Source organism: Protomyctophum bolini, assembly GCF_963924005.1.
Source record: "Protomyctophum bolini genome assembly, chromosome: 3".
Classification (NCBI taxonomy): Eukaryota; Metazoa; Chordata; class Actinopteri; order Myctophiformes; family Myctophidae; genus Protomyctophum; species Protomyctophum bolini.
Genome location: NC_137864.1, coordinates 13,931,403 through 13,949,296, shown reverse-complemented (window position 1 = coordinate 13,949,296; position 17,894 = coordinate 13,931,403). Strand labels below are relative to the sequence as shown.

Sequence of the window (17,894 nt, the reverse complement as noted above, 5' to 3'; positions counted from 1 at the left end):
CTTTCAGAAACCTTTGTATTAAGTGGCCTTTCATTTTCATCTGTGTATATGCTTGAGACATAAAAACAAACAAACCAAACTTTATCGTTTTATTCAGTCTGTACAACAGAAATACTGTACAACCTTCATCAGAAAAGAAAAACACTGAATCTTCTTAGAACTACACTGTTAGGTTACTCTCAAGAACCTAAAATTCTTCAATTTTGGCATATCAGTAAAAAGCCCGGCTTTTTAAGCTAATGGGCATAAGGCAGTGACATTTCTCATCAATTTATATTTAGGCCTTATGTTAGATAATAGGCTTATATGTAAAGCAGTGGTATGTTAACATGTCAAGACAGTGCACTTTTCACAGATTCACATAAAAACTGCTCACATTAACAGTTATATAAGATAGCACCCAGGAAACTCTTTACAGGCCACTGTGTGAAACTTGAGTGGTGCCGATATGATCCTTAGCAGAATGTCATGGTGATTCTCTGTATATCTGCCACAACATAATTATTTCGTGGAACAGCGTTTCAGTATTTCCTACTATTTCTAATTCTCTCACGTTGGAGGGAAGCGAGGAAGAGTTCACAGACAGAACAAAGATGTAAGCTTCTACCATCAGGAGTCCTTAAAAGACCAGTCAAGCTAGAACTGGATATTCCTGTGACTTAAATATTACTGGTACTGTTTACAGAACAATTACAAATGGAACAAAGGACACAGTTGTCCAGCTTGTTTTACAGCAACCACACAAGGTACAAGGTAATGTGGCTAAAGTAATTTTGTCTCAAAGGAAACTGTTGTTTGTTTCATGTTATAAAGACAGACTAACAGACAGTGTAAAGACTACAACAAGGTGCCAACTAGGAATGGATGCAATAATGAATTTTGAGTCAGTGACAGTGCAAGTGGCACACTACATCAAGAAATAAATTCTGCACAAGGCAAACACGATATAAAAAGAACAGTAGTGGGATTTCTTTCTTAGTTCATATATGAATGTACTCTTATTCTCAATTTGGTTGAGACCGGGTTTCCAAACTTAGCTTGATATGCATAAGCTGTGACTTAACTATAGTGGTGGATTCACAAGATCTGGAAAAACTAAACAGTGGTCCCAAATCCTTTGCCGTACACATTAAATACATTAACGCTTGTCCTCCTGGTAATCCAACACTTTAGAGGAAAATTAAAAAAATTTAAATGGCACAACAGATAAAACACATGCACAAAAAACAACCATAAATTGAAGTCGATTCAACAATTTACAGAAGCAGTGGGAATGCATTGTCTGATTGAGAAACATAATCTACAAAACACTTACATGCACACATGAAAAAATGAAAAAGGGTTGGTAGAGAACTGCAGATGAGCTTTTTGTGTCACCCGCATCCGCGTATTAATAATCCGCCTGCTATCCGACCGCATTAATCAATTATTCCAATTGTATAAATCTGCAAAACACCCGCGGATCATTTCACCCACGGTTTATCCAATATTAATATATAATATATTTTAATGACCCAAATCCAGCCTAAACTGTGGTTAACCGCAGCTAAATCCACCATCCGCAGGTCTCTAGTTGGTAGAATTGGACTACTATAGTCAAGTGCTTTTGTTATGAATGAAACACCATTAGTATGACCGACATTTATAAAGCACCAAGTACCTTAAACTCTTATACAACATTTAGGTATGCGTCTTGTGTTTTTTTTTTACTCTGAGAAAAACGTTAAAGCCATTAAAATGTGTAGTATTTACATTTCTTAAGCAGTCTGCCACACCTGCTGTACCTCATAATCTGTTTAATTTGAACAAATACATGGCCTCTGAATATTCTGTATTCATTGTCCACACACACACACACACACACACACACACACACACACACACACACACACACACACCCTAACAAATGCCTCTATATGGCACAATTCTATTCTCAGAACTTTTTCAAGCAAGATCTCCAAGACACCGCTGCAAACTGCAAAGGTGACGGTAGCCAACTGTCAGCCATGTTAATTCCTCACTTATCTTGGCTCAAAGTGACCGTACATGTTACTTCATAAAGGTGCTCAGACTCAAAGGCAACTTCAGATGTCATACATCTAAAATAAAATGAACTTGTGTAAGAAGTAATCAACCTCCTACTTTTTTTTCCCCACAGTGTCTTCAGTTATTAGCCAACAAAGGAAGTGATACAACTACCCCTTCTCCTTCCCTTAATAAAAGGAGCCAATTATAGACTAACAACTTTCCTTGTGTATCCCAGGTGTGGTTTAAACACAAGTCATCTCTGTTCAACAAATGTACATGTCAAGTATTTCTCTCTCCCCCAAAAAGGAGCTTTACAGTACCTCTAGCTTTGCCCTCATTTATTATTCCATGTACGTTTGATCCTCCAGAATTCTCTGTAATTCAGGGAGAATCCAGAGGGAATTATCTGAACAGAATCCAAATGCATGGTAAGAAATAAATTTAGATTATTGGCAATGGCAATGATACTTCAAGAGGCTGTACTGTATACAGAGGGGCTTATTTGTAGTAAGCATCCACTACTAGAGTACGGTAAATAGACGATGAGCAGTCTGGGCAGGGCACCCTTGTGCCTGTGGGTTCCATATGGGCTCAGTGAGTTGACTGACCACTGACATGGTCCCTCTCGTATAGCAGGGTGTTCGGCATGTTGCTATTCTGCCAGCGCAAGCAAGTGGTCTTGGAATGCTTGTACAGATGGGAGGACTGGCTGAAGCGCTTGCCGCACTTCAGGCAGGCGTACGGCTTCTCTCCCGTGTGAACGCGAATGTGCTTCTTGCAATCCGTAAGGGTGAGGAACGTTTTGCAGCAGATTTTACAGGCATATTTACGGGCTCCCTCAACCACCAGGACGTTGTGCTCCAACAGAGCCTTCTTGCACTTGGACAGCACATCTGCTGAGGCTCTTGTCAGCTGCGGTAGGAGGGAGGTGGGCCTGCCGCCATTCATCTCATAACCTCCATTCTCATTGAGAAGCAATGGGCCACTAAGATTTGAGGAGGACGAAGCAGCGCCCTGGAGAACAGCACCTCTGCCTCCTCCGATGCCAGCAGACATTTTTGGAGCAATGCGCCGATAGCCTGGGTACCCCAGAGAGGGAGCACAAGCTCCTGCGCCCCCTCGTGAGGCTCGCGCCAGGGAATGCAGCCCCAGACTGGAGTGTTCAAAGTCCAGACCAAAGGGGTCCCCCACTCCGCCACCTCCTGCTCCACTTCTTCCTCCAGGGCTTCCTAAACCGTCATGTAACGGCCGTAGGAAGAGTGATTCAGGCTGCAGGCTGTCTCCAAAGCCACCATGACTCTCGCTACTAAGGGAACCGTGGCGCAGCAGGGAGCCAGAGGCAGATGTCCCAGCAGTTTCTTGTTCAAGCAGGAAGTGATGCGCTACAGTGTCGCCGGTCGTCGTGTTAGGGAGGTCATCATCCCCGGCTCCACCGCCTCCGAAACCCTTAGCACTAAGGAAGCTAGAAATGTTAAACCCAGACTTGCCACTTAGTACACTGCCGCATCCGAATCCTCCTCCACCCGCACCGCCACTCCCTCCAGCCCGAGAGCTGCCCCCCTGGCTTGCTTTGAGCAGGAGCTGGGAGCCAGGATGGAGCAGGGCATCAGAGTTGGATTGGGGGTCAGAAGTAAAGCTGCGGTCACTGCTCTCTGGGCTCAACTCCACCTTCTCCTCCTCTTCCTGGATGCCGGCCTCCGCACGGTCGCTGCCCTCCGCCTGGGATGTCACATCGCTGGTCTCGTCAGCAGGCTCTGGGGAGCTCAGCGGCTCCCGTTTCACCACCACCTAGATGAAAACAATACACATTGTAAAAATCACACCCGTGATCACACCCAGTCGGTGTGCACCGCTCAAAATCTTGACAAAGACAGGCAATACAACAGCAACATGCATAGAATGCAAACAAGACGTGATTTGATTGTATGCTGATGATTTACGATCATTTAGCACATTAACTCCAATCCCTGAAACAGGCAAACCAACCTTCTGTTCCTGTACGTCCTCCTCTGTCCCCGACTTCATCTTTCCGTCGTCTTGGTGATCCCCTTCCTCCATGTACTCCTCCTTGCCCACTCCTCCCCCCTGCATCATCCCCGACTCCCCCCCTTCACAGTGTCCACTGTCTGATTGGCTGGGCATCTGAGCATCGTCTTGAGACACCCTCACTAGTCCAGAGATGACAGCATCCAGTTTGGATTCATCCCCCATTTTGTGAGAGTCTGGGGAAAGCAGCGCTACTTCCTCCCTTTCTCTGTTACCCTCTCCCACTAACGCCCCTGGAGGGGCAGAGGGGCGGGGCCTCTGACGGGGTCTATCCTCCGATAGGCCCATGGCAAGGGAGGGTTTGCGCTTGTGGAAGCGTCGGATGGGGAACGAAGCTCTCTGTTCGACCGCCCCGTTGCCCACTCTGTCCTCCTCCAGTCCGCCCAGAGCGGAGTTCACAAGGCTCAGCCCAAGCTGTTGCAGCAGGAAGGAGCGCTGCAGCCTGGATGTAGCACTGTTCGCTGCCAGGTTTGCGTTAGCTGCTAGGTTCGCGTTAGCTGCTAGGTTCGCATTCGCCGTCAACTCCGCTGCCTGTTGCTGCTGCCTGTGTCTCTGTTGGTCCTGTTGGGTGTGGTGGAGGGCGGGTCTGTCATTGGACTGTGACACGGGCAGCGTGCGGTTGGTAAGGTAGTGTTTGCAGGCCTTCACTACGTTGTTAAAATGCAGATGGGAAGCTGCGAGGAGTACGTCCATGACATTGCTCTCCCCCAGCATTAAGGTTGATGTATACATCATGTCAACCAGGGCAGCAAAAGCCTCTGCCGTCACCACCTGCATGAAAGACCACAAATGGAAATGTGATCTGCGTGCAAACAACACAAACTGCAGTGCATCATTTTTAAACCATGCACACATGCATGCCTGTTCTGGGCTTGTAGATCGGTTATTTTAGCTAAATTGACATAAAATAAGGTAGGCTTTAACCAACCAACCAATCAACCACATGCTGGCACTAGGCATACACATATCATTATCACACAACCTGTTATCACACAACCCGTTTGTGTCCACCAACAATTAGCCACCTTGAATCCTGCAATCACTTGCTACCATCTTACCTTGTGCCTTTTCACAATTTTAGGTAAAGCAATTAAAAAACAATGCCCCAAACAGGAATGCCAGGATACTTGAAAGTGGTTAAAATCAGGACACATCGGCTGCTTTATACCGATGTTGTCAAAATAAATCAAATAATGGCTGATATACCGGCCAAACCAACATGGGGTCTGGCTTTAATCCTCACCTCGCTGTCCAGTTGAATCATGTTCATGCTAGAGTCTCCCTCAGCAACAGTGAACAGAGCTCTGAAGTGGGTGCTGCAGGCTGCCAGCACCGAACGGTGAGCTTTGAAGTGGCGACTGCCCACCACAATGACACAGTCGCACAGCTGACCATGGACACGCTGGTAGTTCAACTGCTGAAAGATCTGCTCAAAGTGGCCTGGGAAGTCCATGGTCCTAAAGAGAGGGGCAGAGAGAAGGAACAAATGGAGGCATTCAGGAAACAAAACAAAGTTGTGGGATTAATTAATCTATAAATGAGGAGCTGGCAGCGGGGATAATTATATTCCATGTCATTGCCGTTTCTTTCTTGCATCAACACTTTATAGAGTTAAAGAATCTAAAGTCGTTTAGATTATATGAACAAAGGCCAGTCCACAGTACACCAACAATGTAGCCCCTTTCGAGACCCTTGGTTACCTGCTAACCAACAATGCAACTCCTTGCAACCATTATCCCCAAAAGGCACTGATTTTTTTGATTTATTTATTAACAGTTTGCACAATTACAGTACATTTCAAGCACAACTCAATACAAAAACTGTCAACTGTGAGTGGACGACCCAATAAAGCATTACACTTGTTTACAAGAGGGTCCACGGTCCTTTTTCAATTCATCATAGATCCGTCAGTCCAGACCAACTGGTTGCAAGTTAGTTGTGACTAGTTGCAGTTGCATAATGCAACTATAGTCACAACTTGCAACCAGTTGGTCCAGTCCGTCCACACCAAAGCAACTTGCATTGGTGTGGACTGCGCTTTACAGTGAATCATGACGACAATGTGACAACGATACGATGATGTAGATGGTATTACTATTATGATTAGTTAGCCTAAGTAGACAAGGAGGCAACTCAGGCAAGCAACATAATATCTAGCGAATGTAGAACTCCTATGTTCAAACAACAAAACTCAAACATCAAAATTATTCGTGCAATTTTAAGGATGACGACCACTTAAGTGACCAGGCTTTATCGGTTTGTATTAACCTCCTGCAATGGGAATGGAACAACATTAGCTATAGCTGCTAAGTGCTAACATACACATCAATTGACATGCAGCGGTATTACTTGGCAAAGGCGGGCACACAAATATGCTATTGAACTAAAATAAAATCGGGCAGTAATGTTATTACCTTCGAATGCCCAAACAGAGCAGTGCAGGGCCTGTGCTGCTGTCCTGTCCTGTTGTTGTCCCCAGCCACAGGCTAACAAAGCTAACTAATTGGTAGCCAGCAAGCTATATCACGTAAAGTAAACGGTATCCAAGAAGTTATGACTTCATAACAGTCAAAAGCGGCCACGCGGATTAACGCCAACGATATCCATCTCGACGATAGCGCGATCAAACCCCACGACGGTGCTCTTCAGTTCACAGACATGTCCGATGGGAGTCCGACACTCCGACAGTCTGTCCGCCGCGATGGAGGAACCACTGGGTCATGATGTCCTGGTGGCCCTGCTGCTGCTGCTGCAGCTGCAAACACCGGGGGCGGAGACAGCGTGGACTCCGACTGACTGGGGAAATCTGGAGCTTTCACTAGTCTCTGCCCAACAACACGGTGACTGCATGGATGCACAGTTATTCATGAATAGCGGGCGATATTCAATATATTTGTCATACTCATCAATTAATCCATATCCATTAGCCACGGCACGGCAATATACACTGCTTTCTCTGTTGTACTTACTATTTTCCTTCCCCCCCAGACTGATTTTACAACCAGACTCACAAGGTGGCGCTGTGGATTTTGTCCATGACCCCCGCTGAGGTGAAGAATTGCAATGTCACTCCTCACCTCGGGGTGTCACTGCGGTCAGGCCGAGCCGAGTTGGATCGAATACCTATTACACCAACAGCTGTGACCCATTGAATTATGTGACGACAGAGGCGTCTGTAACAAAGATGTAAATGGGACATTTCCACTATGGATGGGTCACAGATTTTTGTGCAACACCAGACCAGAGAGTATCTTGTAGTTCTAACTAAGCAGTCATGGCTGCTACTTGTACAGTGGTGTGTTGTGATGTGGATAAAGAAACCGACAAAGCGGTTATAGGTAAATATTACACATTTGTGAATTCTGAGAGTCAATCATAATTGCGTGTATTTGATATCATGATGAATGGAAGTCGATTCGTTGGCATGTTTCTTCTGTAGGAGTTGCAGTAATGCACACGTGGGTACTGGGTACTGTACTGCATGGGTAGGCGAGGTTAGTTGAGTATAGTTTGCTGTCTTCTGCTTAAATGTTTGGAATTGTACCTCAATGAAAGGTGTAGTAGTAAATAAGTGATATTTTCTTGGTAAAATTAGTGTTAAATAGCCTTGTCTCGTTTGTTCAGTAACAGTAGTATCTCCAGCTCTTTGGTAAACAGAAAACACATTTTAATCCAATCAGGATAGAACTTGACAGGGCATATGTAGGATAAACAAGTGCAATTGGGAAGTGATGACAAATAAATGAGCACACAAAACAAGTGGAACTGTAATTAAATTGATAAATGGGTACTCTCTCCTCATGAGGATTGGTTGAAGATATGTACATATATTTTATGTTTATTAAATGAGTGGGGAGACAGAGAGACCCCTGTTATTGAACAAACACTTAACAATGATTGATTGAATTTATTAACACTTGGAGAATTACAGTACATTTCAAGCACAACTCAATACAAGACTGTTAACTGTGAACGACACCATAAAGCGGTCGAACAACATGTTCAATTCATCCTAACATTTAGACATACAAATATACAGTATACACTACACTATATAGCCAAAAAAGGAAATCGGGTAAAAAGGGGGAAAAAACATATACAGTGAGGGGGAAAACGGGTGGTGGGGGATTCAGATTTTACGGTGGCCAGTTTCGAATTGCAGCCGTCCGTAGGTGCCCTTTGAGAGCGGTTTTGAAGGAGTCAAGGGATTCGCATGTCTTAATGACTGTTGGTAGGGCGTTCCACATTTTGATGGCATAGGAGCAAAATTAATTTAGTCCCTTAAAAAAAGTCATGTGTATAGTAAAATATATCAATGTGGACTGGACACTGCAGCATTCATTCACAGTGTATAGTAAAATATATCAATGTGGACTGGACACTGCAGCATTCATTCACAGCAGCACAAAGTAGGCTACCTTTTGTCACACACAAATTGACAGGTGTGCTTAAAATACTCCAGCCAGCAACAAACCTCACAGTATGTATGGAGTGTCAGCCTATGAGGGCTATGTTCAGTATGTTGCTCATTACTGACAACTTGTTCTTTTAAATTTAAAGTTCAGTTTTCTAACGGAAACCTGGAAAATGCAGACCAGCTGGATTTCACCTATTATAAGAACATCGATGATAAAAACCCAAGGAAACAGAGCAGACGCATGCTGGTGAGAAATGCACAAAATGTATACTGTCTTGAAACGCAGCAGCATTATGTCTTTATTTAATTATATGTTTATTAAAGAACGTAAGCTTTTACATATTTATGCTATTACTATTCATGTATTTCTTCTATTTGTACATCTCACTCTAGATTGCCGAATCAGACAGACTATCATATGTCGGAAATAACTTTGCAAAAAGCAATCTTTGCAAGTAAGTTTATTTTGTATAATACTGAATTGTCTTTTGAAACACACCAGCTTGTTTAACATTAAATCATCTTAGATCACAAAAATGCTAAAATGATCTTGGATTAATTCTCAAGTTTGCTGTGTGGTTATTACGTTTTCTTTAATTTAAATTTGTCATCTACATAGGTATTATGTAGGGGTGCTGAACAAAGAGACCATGAATATGGAGGTGCACACTGCTCAGCTCTTCAATATGCAACCTGTAATACCAGGTAAAATACCACCAACAGCAGAGATTGGCCACACCTCTGTCCATGACAGCACACAAGGCTGCATTCAAAAATGTCCATGCATTATTTGTACAGCTAATGTGATAACTCTTGTTCAATCAGATAATGGCGTTGCATTAACTGCTTTAGGTTGAATGTCAATCTTGTGTTATTAATTAATTGTTGGGTTTCTTTCCAGGGGAGACAACAGAGACTGACACTTCCAAGACAAACAGTCAGAGCTACAGAGAGAAGGTGCATTGATTTTTATTTTCTTATGATGGATTTTAAGTTAACATTGGCCTATTAATAAGGCGCCGGCCTACTCGGGAGTTGGGAATAGTGTAATAAGGGCACATGAGTAGCGAATGTGTCATTCATCTTATCCTGTTCTGGACCGGGAACCCCTGTTGGTGTTTTAAGCATTATGTTGAAAAATCGTGAAAATCTGAAGTCTTTGCTTCTGGGGGGGTCACTGGAACAACATATTTTCAGATGGGGGTCGGTGGCCAATTACATATCATTTTTGGGGATCCTTGACATGAAAATGTTTGAGAACGACTGACAGAAACATAAGGTTTTTCAGAAAACTGTCACAATTTAGAAGGCATTTGTAGAATCATCCTCTGGTCTAAATGGGTTAACTGAAACTACTGATAGCATACTACATCCTTTTCTCCCAAATTTAGCCAATTAGTTCCTCCCCCACACATTTGTGTGTTGTCACTGTTGTTGTACATCCTATTAACTAACCTGCCAGTAAGGAGCCCTCACTGTGAAGACATTGAGCCCCTCTCTGTCCTACTCCTCCCGCCCAACCCTCCCTGGTGAGACAGCCGGTTGGAGTACATGCAGTGTCAAATATCACCCTCCCTGTCCGGCTTTCCTTTCCCCGAACATGGGCCAATTGTGTTAGTACAGACACTCTACAAAGCCGGATGCACTGCAGTGGTTTCGAACCCCCAACTGTGGAGGGCAGGCCAGGCACCACTGCTCCAACCGAGCGACTCTATCCCAATTCTTTGAGTCGTTGCTTCAGCACACTACATTTTGACATTTCATGTTCTCATCTCTCATAGCAGATCGACAGAACGCATCACATGGCAACGCACTTTGAGCTTGTAAATCAGTGCTATTTGTACAACAAATAATTAGGCTCAAGAGATTAAGCTTTGTATATTAGCGTCCTGTCATATATGAATCTGCTGTGTGCTCTCTTCCTCAGGTGGACTCTCTGATTGAGGCTTTTGGTACCAACAAGCAGAAACGAGCACTGAGCTCCCGCAGACTGAATCAGGTGGGCAGTGAGACCCTGCAGCAGGCAGTGGCCAAGGCTGCCAGCAGTGTCATTGACCAGAAGGGCTTGGAAGGTAATTATATTGGCTCTTCTGAAATGGTTGTATTTTTTCTTTTTCTTTTTTCTTTAAAGATTTGTTTTGGGGCTTTTTATGCCTTTATTGATAGGGAACAGTAGACAGAGAGAGAGATGGGGAGTGGCAAAGGCCGTCAGGCTCGGGAGTCGAACCTGCGGCACGCCGTCCGGCTAGTTTGGCAGCCTAGGTGGTTGTATGGTTGTACAACCATACAACTGGAAATGGTTGTATTCTAAATTTGTCCGGCTGGTTTGGCAGCCTAGGTGGTTGTATGGTTGTACAACCATTATTTTATTTTTATTTTGTATTTTTATTTTTTTGTATGGTTGTACAACCATACAACTGGAAATGGTTGTATTCTAAATTTGTAACCTCCCTGCGTTGTCTTGTCTTCTCTCCTTGACATTTAGCCCTGCAGCAGGAGGTTGCACAGACGGAGTCCCGGGAAGATATCGATATTTACCTTCCTCCATGCCACCGAGATGCAGATAAACCAGAGAATGTCTACCTGTTCGATGACCGTATCCTTGTGTGTGTGTGTGTGTGTATGTGGCCGTGGCGTGGTGTGGCGTGGTGTGGTGTACGTGCGTGCAAGCTTGTGTGGGTCACCAAGGGGACACATCAAGCCATCCTTTTTGTGTCTGTGTCCTTATCCTAGTTCCCAGTTCTTACTCCAGATGAATATGGGGCTTTGGAAGAGGCAGGTTCCAAGATTGCTTCACTTAGCCCAGAGGAGCTGCAGAAGATGAGACGGGAAGGGTAGGAAACACATGAACGTTTGAGAGTATGGACATTGAGCAGCATGGAGCATTGGAAATTAGCTCAACGATCCCTCACCCTCATACCACCTGTTTCTAAATTGCACATAATGCAGAGGCAGCAGGATGTTGCGTCATTGAAAACGAGCGCTTCCAAACTCTGACACGCATAGAATTTATTTTCACGAAATGTCTATGGTGGACTTTTATGAAACAAAAACTGTTTTTTTTAATGTGACCATGCCTTAGGCTGAGTTTGTAGTTTGTAATAACTACAGCAGAATAAGCAACACAACTACAGCTAATGAAACTCATAGGTTATAGATTTAGGTATGCCCAGACAAAGCCATGGGTGTGCCAGTGTGCAAGCTTAGACGGTAGTCGACAGATTTGTCAATGCACATGACCTAACACACCCATTATTCATTTGCTTACCTCCACCTGTGTTGCTATGCAAGTACAGTATGCAGTCTTTTGTGTTCATCCTGCTGTAGGTTTTTACCTGAACTGGAAAACAAACTCTAAAATCAGCCTAGGCTTTCATCTACTACTACTTGATTGTACACATTAGGAAGGGTAAAAACTTTCACAAATATTAAAAATGTTCTGAAATTGTTGCCCATAATTTCATGCCTGCAATATGTAGGCATCCCTTCCTTTCCCCCTATGTACGTATTGTTGATCACCACCTGAAAAGGTTTTGGATGTGCGTCCTTGCTCTTGGACTCTATGCCTACAATATGGACACCAGGTTGAAAGTGCTTAATGATTTGTTCTTGTCCCAGGAGTTGGTGTGTGGTGAGGCAGTTGGAGATGTTGCCTTCTGCGGCTGAAGCTAGAGAGAAAGGTGCACGTTGTGCATATTATCTCAATCTGATGCTCAGATTGGTACGAGAACACCACATCTCTCGCAAGTGTGAGTAGCTCAGAGAAATACATGTTTGGAATTTTTATTGTCACTCAGCTATTGTCACTCAGCTAAAAGAGCCACTGTTTTACATATTTTCAGTCGGAAAGGAGGATGGCTGCCCTCGAATCATCCAGAACAAACTGATGGATACGTTCACTGTGGAAACATTCAGAAATGGCAGGTATGGAAGTTTTGTGCTTTCAGTTGTGTGCAACACATGTAATTAGAACGTACTGTTGCACACGTTTCTTTCTTCATCAAATACCATTTTGTCTGGCTTGGAATGTGGGCCTGTTGAAGTGATACTTGCATGGATCACTGCCTGTTTATCTCTTTAACATGTGTTTGGGATGTGTGTTACTCAGGGTCCAGAACGTGGTTGTTTATCTCTTTAACATGTGTTTGGGATGTGTGTTACTCAGGGTCCAGAACGTGGTTGTTTATCTCTTTAACATGTGTTTGGGATGTGTGTTACTCAGGGTCCAGAACGTGGTTGTTTATCTCTTTAACATGTGTTTGGGATGTGTGTTACTCAGGGTCCAGAACGTGGTTGTTTATCTCTTTAACATGTGTTTGGGATGTGTGTTACTCAGGGTCCAGAACATGGTTGTTTATCTCTTTAACATGTGTTTGGGATGTGTGTTACTCAGGGTCCAGAACATGGTTGTTTATCTCTTTAACATGTGTTTGGGATGTGTGTTACTCAGGGTCCAGAACATGGTTGTTTATCTCTTTAACATGTGTTTGGGATGTGTGTTACTCAGGGTCCAGAACATGGTTGTTTATCTCTTTAACATGTGTTTGGGATGTGTGTTACTCAGGGTCCAGAACATGGTTGTTTATCTCTTTAACATGTGTTTGGGATGTGTGTTACTCAGGGTCCAGAACATGGTTGTTTATCTCTTTAACATGTGTTTGGGATGTGTGTTACTCAGGGTCCAGAACATGGTTGTTTATCTCTTTAACATGTGTTTGGGATGTGTGTTACTCAGGGTCCAGAACGTGGTTGTTTATCTCTTTAACATGTGTTTGGGATGTGTGTTACTCAGGGTCCAGAACATGGTTGTTTATCTCTTTAACATGTGTTTGGGATGTGTGTTACTCAGGGTCCAGAACATGGTTGTTTATCTCTTTAACATGTGTTTGGGATGTGTGTTACTCAGGGTCCAGAACGTGGTTGTTTATCTCTTTAACATGTGTTTGGGATGTGTGTTACTCAGGGTCCAGAACGTGGTTGTTTATCTCTTTAACATGTGTTTGGGATGTGTGTTACTCAGGGTCCAGAACGTGGTTGTTTATCTCTTTAACATGTGTTTGGGATGTGTGTTACTCAGGGTCCAGAACATGGTTGTTTATCTCTTTAACATGTGTTTGGGATGTGTGTTACTCAGGGTCCAGAACGTGGTATCATCGACCATGCGGCTGAAAGTGGCAGCCTACTGTATGGCTCTGCTGCTGCATATGGGTCACATGACCGTGAACCTCACACTGCTCTACCGTGACCTGGGGGTCACTGAGGCTAAGTGAGTAAAAATGAAAAATGACTTAAGTTCAATATCAGCAATCTGACCATTTGATTTAAAGATATCTGTGCAAATGGCTATTTGGCCTAATGGTAGTGCATTGGAATCACCAAACTAAGTATGATTCATTTTCTGGGGTACATGAAGGTCCAGCAAACTCCAGGACAATCCTGGAAAATGTTCCCTAGAGCAGTGGTTCCTAAAGTGGGGTCCGGGGACCCCCAGGGGTCCTTGAGGGAGTTCCAGGGCGTCCCCAGTTAAATGATAGTTTGGAACCAAATGGACCCTTCATGGCTCTCTAACTCTGAGAGTGTACAAATGGAACCAAATGCACCCTAACGGGTCCATTTGGTTCCATGTGTACACTGTTACTAAATTAACATTGATTTTACAATATAAATTGGGGGTCCCAGAGATAGAAAGGCCATTAAATGAGATTCTGTAGACTAATGTCAAACTGTCAAACTGGGGGTCCTTGAAATTAAACTGGTTGAGAATCACTGCTAGAGCAGTACAAATCTTCTCTCATGGTGGGTCCCTGGCATATGTTTTCAAATGGGGGTCCGTGGGGCTAATTAGTGTCAATTTGGGGGAACTTGACATGAAAAAAAGTGGGCGCTGAAAATAATGAACACCTATCCCCCCCACTATGATGAATTTCATTCCTGTCATACAACATTATAAGATCAAACAAGTTGTCACTAACTGACTGATGATTTCTCTTTTAGGATAATGGATATGGCCAAGTTAATGGGACTGACCCTGAGTAAGTCTGCCCGGGGAAAGACTGACGAGACAGAGCTGAAGGATGAGCACAAACACGCGTCCCTTATTCTTCCACTGGTCAAATATGACCCGATGGTTGACAGGAGGAAACGCAGGAAAATGCGTTAGATGGAGAGGAGTGATGAAAAAGATATTGGGAGTGATAAATGGATGTATATGCATTGTTAACGTTAGATGCACATAGTTGCACAACAAAAACGAATGAATGAGGATTCCCCACTGTTGAATGTTTGGTTTTCTTAATGGTTTAGTTCTAGCTAGTTCTTAGCTAAAATTATTCTGGACGACCCCCCCACACCCACCCTCCCTATGTTGACATTGGTTTGTTTTCTGGAACCATTTAAATGATGGTCAATACAGTGCACTAATAATTAAATAATTTATCATGCTAGTTATGTTGAGATATTTGCATGTGACTAAGCATGTCTGCAGAGTTACACTCTGAAGAAGTTTGGAGTTTAATAATGCTGATGAACTGCAGCCGCAGTCTACCGAAAAGAATGGATGTGTTTCACGTCCGCCTTCCTCAGTGTTACGCTAACTGCGTTAACAATGAGCAAACGCAAAAAAAAATGTTTCATCACTAATGAAAAAACATGGACTGAATTGTGGAAACTGAAACATTTAATATGTACAAATACTCCTTCAACTGCTGACTTTCCCAGAATCAAGTTTCAGCACAAAAGGTATTCCTTTTGTTACATTTTCTTGATGTCCCCTCTCCCACATGGTGGCTTTAAGTTTAATGAATACAAACATTCCCAAACTGTACAAACTTGAGGCAGTGGTGGCCTAAAGATTAGGGCTGAACCCTGAACTGCTCTAGTGGAGCTGCTCAGTGGCCAACTATAACAACTGTGGTTGTACCGGGCAGCTCCCAAGTTTTAATGTGTGTTAATTTGAGGAAGGCATTGCTGAAAAGGCACATTCATATGATATGATATAGTACTTTATTGTCAGTTCACACTGAAATTTGTCTTGCGACACAGCAGCCAAGTATGCAGAACATATACAAAACACAAAGAACAAGACAATTTACATACATAAAGACATGAGCAATATCCACCGCTTAGATTATCCTGTGGCTACTACATCTCCTGATTAAGCCTCAAGGTCGACTGGTAGACAAAGGACCTCTTTAGTCTGACCGTATTGTATGCTGGTACACCATATTTCCTTCCTGAAGGTAGCAACCTATATTCTCTATACAACACATGCTTAGTATTAGAGGTGATATTCCTTGCTAACCTTAGGATGCTGTTATCATATGTGGATGTATAAAGTTTCTGAAGTTGTTGTCCAACAATCTTTGAACAAATGTTCAGTTGTTGCAGCAGTTGTGACTTTAGGGCTGCAGACAAACATCCATACCAGGTGGTACTACAGTACTGAAGAACACTCATAACAGAAGTGAAAAACAAAAGAAGAATCCGTCTACTAGCACCGAAGGATCTTAGACGGCGAAGGAAGTAGATTCTTTGCTTTGTTTTCTTACACACTGAATCAATCTGATCTTTCCATGACAAAAGATGGTCTATTACTACTCCTAGGTATTTGTACGAACATACCTGGTTGATCGGTTCCCCATGAATAGTAATGGGGGATCTGTGTATCTCTGGTGGTGTACCAAAAACAATCTCTTCTGTCTTTTTTGTGTTAATGATGAGAGCGTTATCACTCCATTCAACCACCTTATTTACTCTGTGTTGGTGCAGTCCAGGATCACTGGAACTATCTAGGAGAGAAATCAAAACTGTATCATCTGAGTATTTTAGAATGTATTGGTCTGGTGTGTCAGTGCGACATTCAGACAGGCATTCCTCAATACGACAGCTGTCAGTATAGAGGGTGAAAAGTACAGCTGAGCTCACAACCCTGGTATAATAAGCATACCAGTGAATTAAGTATGGATTCAGTTCCAACTGTACCATTTTTGACACTAGTATATTATTATAGTATTGTGTTGAAAGCTGAAGAAAAGTCTAAGAATAGCACTCTCGCATGATTATTTGACTTATCTAGGTGTTTTGTAATTAAGTGGACCAGTGTGACAACCGCATCCTCTGTACCGCAACCCTTTTTTTGGCAAACTGACTGGGGTCGAATTTGTCTTTGGTTATACTGACAAGATGTAACAGTATTCTTTCAAGTGATTTCATAATCACTGAAGTGAGAGCTATGGGTCTATAATCCTTATGTTCTTTTGGACATTGGATTTTGGGTAGTGGTTTTATGTGTGAGGTTTTCCAAGACAGGGGAATTGTGTGTGTGTCTACAGAGGTTTGGAATATTGGTTGCCACACTGGAGCCAGCTCAGATGCAAAGTGTTTGAGGAGAAAAGCACTGCATTCATCTGGCCCATTAGCTTTCCTTGTGTTAGTACACTGAAACACTTTCCTTACATCCTCTTCAGTGATGGTAATTCTGTCAGAGGGGGCAGGTGTTACAGCCTTCAGTATTTCAGTACACTTTGCGGAATTGTCCAATGATTCAAATCTGGCGAAAAAGGTGTTTAGGTCATTGGAAAAGACAAGTTCATTTTCGGTCACAATAGGTTTTGTTGGGGTTGACATTCCTGTCATAGATTTCATTATATCCCATGCCTTTTTGTGATCGTTGGCATTAAACGCATCCTCCAGACGCTGTCTATGTGCCAATGTTGCCTGCCTCATTTTCGTTTTTAACTTTTGTTTGGCAAAACTCCCCAAGGTAAATAAAGAATGGTTGCATTTCACACCATATTAGACTTACGGTACATTCATGTAATATGGGAAGGTATGTAATTTCCTTAAAATAAACTGATTGCATGATTAAATTGCTACTTTCCTGGAATTTTTGTTCTTAAGCAGAAATTGTAAGGAAACCGAAGTCTGTGTTGAGCTTGTGTCAAATAATGTAAACAGACACTACTGTAATGTGCTCCATAAAGTTATGTAACAACCATTTGAAGATTGTTTAAAACATCTAGCGAGCCATGGGGCCCATAGGGCAGGAGCCTATCTCCTGTCTCTGTAGCATGAGGCAGCTTGATGTACAAGTACACCCCCTGGACATGACACTAGTATGTTGCAGGGATTTACCCCCAATCCAACCCTTGATGCTGAGTGTCAAGCAGGGAGGCACTGGCTGACTGGGTCCCATTTTTAGAGTCTTTGGTATGACCCGGCCGGGGATTGAACCCCGACCTCCCAGTCTCAGGGCGGACACTAACCACAGGGCCACTGAGCTGGTGGGTGGGTAACATACGCACATTATATGTAGACAATGACATCACAGCACATTTAAATATGATTAGAAAACGAGTCAATTGATATGACATTAACTGTATTTATAACTGGCTATTACCAGTTG

The 17,894-nt window shown here is 43.1% G+C and overlaps 2 protein-coding genes across 2 annotated transcripts; one reads left to right on the top strand and one right to left on the bottom strand.

The window, feature by feature from the left end:
- Positions 1-75: 75 nt before the first annotated feature.
- On the bottom strand, positions 76-6,995 carry zbtb5 (zinc finger and BTB domain containing 5). Its single transcript, XM_080759503.1, has 4 exons — positions 6,489-6,995; positions 5,318-5,531; positions 4,015-4,845; positions 76-3,816 (listed from the first exon to the last, which is right to left on the bottom strand). The coding sequence occupies exons 2-4, from the start codon at positions 5,525-5,527 to the stop codon at positions 2,620-2,622; spliced, it is 2,238 nt and encodes a 745-aa protein (XP_080615629.1). The 5' UTR covers positions 5,528-5,531; positions 6,489-6,995; the 3' UTR covers positions 76-2,619.
- Positions 6,996-7,309: 314 nt separating this feature from the next.
- On the top strand, positions 7,310-17,289 carry polr1e (RNA polymerase I subunit E). The gene is made up of 12 exons (XM_080756024.1): positions 7,310-7,412; positions 8,635-8,738; positions 8,885-8,946; positions 9,111-9,196; positions 9,393-9,448; positions 10,419-10,563; positions 10,977-11,087; positions 11,232-11,325; positions 12,110-12,240; positions 12,334-12,415; positions 13,626-13,757; positions 14,486-17,289. The coding sequence occupies exons 1-12, from the start codon at positions 7,349-7,351 to the stop codon at positions 14,649-14,651; spliced, it is 1,233 nt and encodes a 410-aa protein (XP_080612150.1). The 5' UTR covers positions 7,310-7,348; the 3' UTR covers positions 14,652-17,289.
- Positions 17,290-17,894: the final 605 nt, after the last annotated feature.